The sequence below is a fragment of the Cervus canadensis genome, chromosome 6, assembly GCF_019320065.1.
Source record: "Cervus canadensis isolate Bull #8, Minnesota chromosome 6, ASM1932006v1, whole genome shotgun sequence".
Classification (NCBI taxonomy): domain Eukaryota; kingdom Metazoa; phylum Chordata; class Mammalia; order Artiodactyla; family Cervidae; genus Cervus; species Cervus canadensis.
In genome coordinates this window covers 24,220,137-24,227,517 of record NC_057391.1, presented here as the reverse complement: position 1 = coordinate 24,227,517, position 7,381 = coordinate 24,220,137, and the positions used below count along the sequence as shown (strand labels likewise).

General features: G+C 39.0%; 1 protein-coding gene across 1 annotated transcript; it reads left to right on the top strand.

The window, feature by feature from the left end:
- The first annotated feature begins 6,044 nt into the window (after positions 1-6,044).
- Positions 6,045-7,070, top strand: LOC122444049 (olfactory receptor 11G2-like). Its single transcript, XM_043472847.1, has one exon. It carries the CDS (start codon positions 6,135-6,137, stop codon positions 7,068-7,070), a length of 936 nt encoding a protein of 311 aa, XP_043328782.1. The 5' UTR covers positions 6,045-6,134.
- Positions 7,071-7,381: the final 311 nt, after the last annotated feature.

The window sequence follows — 7,381 nt, the reverse complement described above, 5'->3', positions numbered from 1 at the left end:
CAATATAACAAAAATTTAAAATATATATATATAATTACAACAAGGGTAACAATAGTTACAGCTGAATTGCAACTGCCCTTGTTTGCCAATTTCAAATTGTAAACAGAGGGAAACATCAAAGCAGATCAAACAAGGAAGTTAAACGACCTGATAAGTCATTGACTTGAAACTCCTTCACAAATGGGACAGAGGGACAAGAAATGGGTTGTGCTAAAACACCTGTACTTCTGTCAAGATGAGGAAGCCTTAGATCCAACCCTGAGAAGAGCTAAGGAATGTTCTGCTCTGGCTTCTCTTGGACCTAAGTTAACCATCAAGACACCTGTTTGAGACTCACAGGGCTCAACCACAAATGAGAAAGGGTAGATCTATAAAAGAAACAGGGAGGTCCTGGAAGGGGATTGATTCCTGGAGTAACAGCACAGCGCTCTATGGCTGAGGTCACATCATACCTCCAGCCCATCTCTTCCTTCAGGAGAATCAGAGAGGGCTTTGTTCCCAAAACCCATAATTGACAGCACTCACTAGAGGCTCAGGAACATCTTCTACCTAACAGCCATCACACTGTGTTTTTTTTAATAGACTTTCCCTTGAACAGCGCTCTGAGTTGGCTCATATTGGCAAAAGATTGATGAAATCTCATGCCATCACTGAGAAGTTTGGGGCTGGAAAAAGTAATGTTTTCTACTCTACTGGGAGACAAAGGTAGAAGGACCACAGTCTCCTGAGAAGACAGGTCCCAGCGGAAGGGAATAACTAGTAAGAACAGTCTCCTAACACAGACATCCTTCTGGAAGTGGTAAATAGATTCTCATGGATTCTCACTCTCTGGAGTCTTTGCTTATAATTTTCGCATCCTTCAACAAGCGCAGAAAGATCTTTACCCAGTTTCTACTCCTTCACCCCTTGATGGTTTCTTTAGAGAAGACCAACTCTCCTCTCCAGGAAGACCAGACAGTCAGAGAAACTTCAGGTCTGGATAGTCCTCTTGTTCAAGAAAGGAGATGATATAATGCTTAGAGGAAAAATAAATATAGAAGAGTGAGAAAACTACTATCCTCTGAGTAAGGCTTCCTTTTACTTTGCTTCAGCTGTATATTATATAGCTAAAAATTCCTATGCATTACAGTATGTCAGGCCCTAGACAAGGTTCCACATGTTTTATCATTCAGAGTCCTCAGTACCTTGGTGAAAGTGCTAGTGTACCCATTTTACTGTTGGAAGAACTAGAAATAGTTTACATGTTGTATATTATACCCTCAACTCCTTACTCCAAATCTTTTGCTCTTCTATTATGCTTTAACTGCCTACCACTTCTCAGAAATGAGAGTTTTTCTTGTTTTCAAAAGCATTGCAGAAATGGGACAGCTGTGACATCTCCTGACCAAACCAAAGGAAACAGATGGATGTGCTGTTGTGAGAGTAGGGCATGGTGCTTCTACCCCATTGTGCCTCTGTGGACTAGCCCTGGGGGAAAAGCAACATTTCAGAGAAATATCTTCATCTTATATATTACAGCTGAGAGTCTGGCTAATCTAGATTGGGTTTAACCCAACCTTTCCAAGATAGCATGGAGGTGAGGAAGTAGTTTATCTTGCTTGGCCTTATTAATAAACTCAGTCGAAACATCCTGCATACATAATACAACTTTGACACCACTGTATGCATATTCCCAATCCCTCTGCCACAGAACTTTCTGCAACTAATTCAGGGGAACTGGCCTGCCTCTCTGGACAGCTCCAGCTCCTCCTTGGTTCAGGTGAACACAACAGCTCTTCTGTACAAAGGAGTGAAGTAATAAAAGGTGAGTAACAAACGACATGTCTTATTCAAAATATCTTTTTTCACCCACTGACAACTTATAGTTAGATTGAGCATGAAATGGTGATGACACACAGAGAATCATTTTTTCACACTTTTCTTATTTTCTAGGGCAGCTTTGTCAGACTCTCAAAGTAGGAGAATTGCCCTAGAGGGAATCACCTGGATATTTTTGCCTCATGTAAATGTGAAAAACTAATGGATTTTCTCATCTGAGAGATAAATGTAAATAAAATATCACCTCTAGATCTATAAAACCTTCATATCATGTGTACTTGTAGTATACTTGGAATAGGAGTAAGCATGTTATAACGAAAGGTTATTAAAAATTATATAACCCTACTCCCTTTTCACATAAAGAAACCAAAGTTTATAGACAGTAGGAGACTCCACTAGAGCCACTAAGCAACTCTGTCATGATGCTAAACCTGGAATTTCCATCCTACCCTCCCTATCCCCTATTTTAACATCTACAGCTGGGGGCCGTTATTATCTCTAGCAATACAGAGTAAGCCACCTGGGGTGGAACACGTTGTTCCAGATAGAACCTTAGCTCCCGTTACTTCCTTTAAATGGATTCCTCTCATGTCCAGGCCAATACTCTCATAGTCTCAGATCATTTGGAGCCCTTTCTTATCATTTATTTCCTAAAACTTCATCTCACAGGCTCTTTGAAGCTCAAAGAAAGTAATTGGTAGATATCTCTATATTATCTATCTATATTCTCTATGTTGGTAACAGTGAGGACAATCATTTCTTTCAAAAAAAATCACAAATATACAGTATCTTCCTCATATTGTGCTGAGAACTAGGAATTAAAAATAACCATGGAGGACAACAAGAACAAAGACCCTGGGTCAGAAAAGTACTTGGCTATTTCTAGAAACTAAAAGAAGGCCGGTGTTATATTACTGAAGTACTGTGGGGAAGAGGGAAGCCGTGCATGCATGAGTATTTGAGTGTGTGTGTGTGTAGAGACAGAGAGAGAAAGAGGCAAATGGCTTTGGAAGCTCATCTTTTTAATTAAGCTAAAGCTGGCCCAAAGGTGCTACCTGAGAAGACTAAGCTGATTCTAGCTGCCTCTAGTGGTCTCCTCCCTTTCTATCTAATAAGATTCTTGCTGGACCAAGGAGCTTCTATTTTTCCACAGGAAAGTGACGATCGTTGCTTTCCTATCCTTAAAAATGCATGGAACAGGAGTCAGCAAATTATAGCCAATGGTCCAGATCTGGCCTGCTGCCCATTTTTGTATAGACAGTGAGCTAAGAATTCTTATATTTTGAATTTAAATTAAAAAATCAATAGAAGACTAACTTTCTGTTAGTCAGAAACTGTGTTAATATAACACATCAGAGTTATATTAAATTCAAATTTCAGAGTCCTTCGCAAAACAGAATGTGTGTTTCTATGTGTGTGTGTGTGTGTGTGTGTGTGTGTGTGTGTGTGTGTGTGTTTGAGAGATATAGTATGTATAGGATTGATTAATACAGCCAAGAGATGAGATTGGAGACGTTACAAGGGGTCATCTAATACTGTGGTTTGAAGATTTTATTTTCAGTGCATTGGGAAGCTAACTGAAGTATGTGCACAAGAAAAGGGATTGATCTGATTTTCTTTTTTAAAGAGTACTCTGGCCGTGATAGGGATAACACACTATCTAGAGGCAAGGGTGGAAACAGGAGGCCAGTGAGGACAGTATCACAGTGGAAGAAAAGATGATAGCTTAAACAAGAGAGTGTTAGACATGAGAAAAACTAACAATAATTTCCAATGGATTCAATTGTGATGGTTAAATAGTGGAGAAAAAACTACACTGACATAAATTTCACCAAAAAAATTATTCAACATTCAATTGAAGAGGTCAATTATGTGATTGTTGAGCAGATGCTTACTCTTAAAATGAAATTCCAGGAACACCAGCAAAGCAAACCTGGTCAAAAATACTTAACAATTGTTTTTAATTGATCATAATACTTTCCTCTGAATTGGTACAAGAATTATAGACTTACGCTTTTTTTTTTTTTGCACAGACACAGATTTTGTTAGGACATTTCATAATAAGCATCAGCCTGCAGTGTAATGTAGAGCAAAGGATTTTGGCAAAGTTAGGGTTAATCCCGGCTGGCAAATCTAGATTTATCTTTAGATTCTAAACTACTTAGAACTCATTAAGGACCTTTTCACATAGCAGAATTATTCTTTTGCATCCCTAATTTTATTCTTTACTAATCAATGGGCTCAAGCGACTAATATAGCTTTGTAAATACACTACAAAAGCCAGGGTAAGAAGCAAAAAAAGGGTAAATGATTACTGTCATTGATCATGAGTGAAACTGGTACAGAGTGACTTAAAAGTCACTCAGATGTTATACTCTTCTGCTGTCTTCCTTCACCTCTCCTTTATAAAAAAAATAAATAAATGTGTGGTCTCAGAAATTTACTGGGCCCCTAGAAAAATGACTTTACAAGCAGAAGAGAAAAAGACAGCAAATGGAATTGCATGGTATAGGTACCAGAAGCTACACACTCTTCCCCTCACCAAATAGAGTCCATTAAATCCTGTTTCAGTCCAGTTTTATACTCTAAAAGACAATCTGGCAGATCTGCAAGAATTTTATTGGCCCCAAGCATCCCTCATGCAATAGGAATCAGGGAATCCTGTTTAAAATGACTCGGAAAGGGTTTTTTTTTTATTTTACATAAGTTTTTTTTTTTTTTCCATTTATTTTTATTAGTTGGAGGCTAATTACTTTACAGTATTGTAGTGGTTTTTGCCATACATTGACAAATCAATAACTGTAGCTTGAAAAATTTCATATCTCTGTTCCAGGTAAGTACAGACCTGTTTCACATGCTCTGTTAATAATTCTTATACACTGGTCCACCATGAATGAGTAGGATTGCCTTTTTAACACAATAGAAATCAAGGCTAATTTCCTCTAGTTAATCTGATGATTACAGATGATTAGTGTAAAACATTGTGAAATTAATAAGTTAAATCATTTAGTTTGAAATAAAGGCTGCTTCAAAAGTCACATAAAAGAAGTAATTCAAAAAGTTCCATTAATTTATGTTACATGGCAACGTAGGTCTATACTTACCTGGAACAGAGATATGACATTTTCCAAGCTACAGTTATTTATAAATTTCTATCCCAATGATATGAGCTGTGAATATTGCTGATAACATGGAATTCTAAATATTCTAGTAGCAGTGGATTTGTAAAGATTCAAAACTGAAATTTTGCTTATCCCCCAGTAACTACTTGGAGTATCTCAAGGCAGAGTAGCTTTTAAAGTTTGCATATATGCAACATGTCTTTTTCTGTTGTTCTAAATGAGAATACTTTTGTTAAATAATCTTGCACATTGATCTTGAAATCAATCAGAACCCTGTAGGATAATGTATAAATGTGCAACATAGTTTGATTCAACTTCTGGCACAACTGCAATGATGTCACCTCTTTGAAAAGTGGAAGAAATCCATTCCATTTTTGTGACAATAGATCAGTAGGTTGGTTGGTAGATAGACACATAGACTCTATTAAATGTAATATTTGTATGTATGCATGCTAAGTTACTTCAGTCGTGTCTGACTCTTTGTGACCCTATGAACTGTAGCCCGCCAGGCTCCTCTATCCATGGGCATTCGCTAGGCAAGAATACTGGAGTGGATTGCCATGCCCTCCACCAGGGGATCTTCCTGACCCTAGGATTGAACCCTTGTCTCTTATGTCTCCTGCATTGGCAGACAGGTTCTTTACCACTAGCGCCACCTGGGAAGCCCTAAAGGTAATATACTCATATGTATATTCTCTATTAAGTCAATATAATCTTCAAATACTGCTACAGCCCTTTCCTAGAAGTGCTTATCTATTCTGACCAGAAATTTTCTGGAATCCAAGATGAAAATATGAATGAGAATAAAGAGGAAACCCCGGTCAATATTTCATCTCTCAAGAAAAAATTATTGATATGCAAGTCCTTATGGGTTTTCCAAGTGGCACTAGTGTTAAAGAACCTGCCTGTCAATGCAGGAGACATAAAAGATGTGGGTTTGATCCCTGGGTCGGGAAGATCCCCTGGAGGAGGGCATGGCTACCCATCCTAGTATTCTTGCCTAGAGAATCCCATGGACAGAGGCACCTGGTGGGCTACACTCCCTAGGGTTGCAAAGAGTTGATAAAGTGACTTAGCACTCAGGCATGCAAGTCCTTATATCTTTCCCAAGAAGATTTAAGTGTAAATCTGGGTCCTCATGTCACTATACAAACTCGTTTGATATTTGCTGGTCCTTTCACAGCTCACAGACACATGAAAATCTCCAGCACTCCCAACACCTCCAGCGCCATCACTGGCTTCATCCTCCTGGGCTTCCCTTGCCCCAGGGAGGGGCAGATTCTCCTCTTTGTGCTCTTCTCTACTGTCTACCTCCTGACCCTCATGGGCAACGGTTCTATCATCTGTGCTGTGTGCTGGGATCAGAGACTCCACACCCCCATGTACATCCTGCTTGCCAACTTCTCCTTCCTGGAGATCTGGTATGTCACCTCCACTGTCCCCAACATGTTGGCCAACTTCCTCTCTGACAACAAGCTCATCTCCTTCTCTGGGTGCCTTCTCCAGTTCTACTTTTTCTTCTCCTTGGGTTCTACAGAAAGCTTTTTCTTGGCTATTATGGCATTTGATCGATATCTTGCCATCTGCCAACCTCTACATTACCCCACCCTCATGACTGGACATCTCTGCACCAATCTTGTGATCAGCTGCTGGGCACTTGGTTTTCTCTGGTTTTTGATTCCCATTATCATCATCTCCCAAATGTCCTTCTGTGGATCCAGGATCATTGACCATTTCCTGTGTGACCCAGGTCCTCTTCTAGCACTCACCTGTGAAAAAGCTCCTGTGATGGAGCTTGTCTTCTCCACTCTCAGCCCTATTCCCCTCATCATTCTCTTTCTCTTCATCATGGGGTCCTATGCTTTGGTCATAAAAGCTGTATTGAAAGTCCCTTCAGCAGCTGGACAAAGGAAGGCTTTCTCGACCTGCGGGTCTCATCTGACTGTGGTTTCACTGTTCTATGGTTCAGTAGTGGTCATGTATGGGAGCCCAGCATCTGAGCATGGTCCTAGAATGCAGGTGACCGTGACTCTGTTTTATTCTGTGGTCACCCCACTTCTTAATCCAATAATATATAGTCTTAGGAACAAAGATATGAAAAAGGCCCTGAAGAAATTTCTGAGACTATAAAAACTATTAACCAAGAAGACTCGTTAGCAAGTAGAGCCCCCAAATTTTTATTTACTAATTTGCAAAAATTTATAAATATTCTATTTAACTTATTTTCAGGTTAAAAACAACATTATTCAGAAAATTTTTCATTCTAATATTGACAAAAACTTCAGTATCTTATGAGCATGTTATCTGTTGATTTTTTTCTTCTCTTGGTTCTTGACCATTTGTCCTCTTTCTTCATATGCTTCCATATTTTTAATTGAATGCTGCACATTATATTTTGACCTTGTAAAGACAATGGATGCAGTAATGCAACAAAGGTTAAA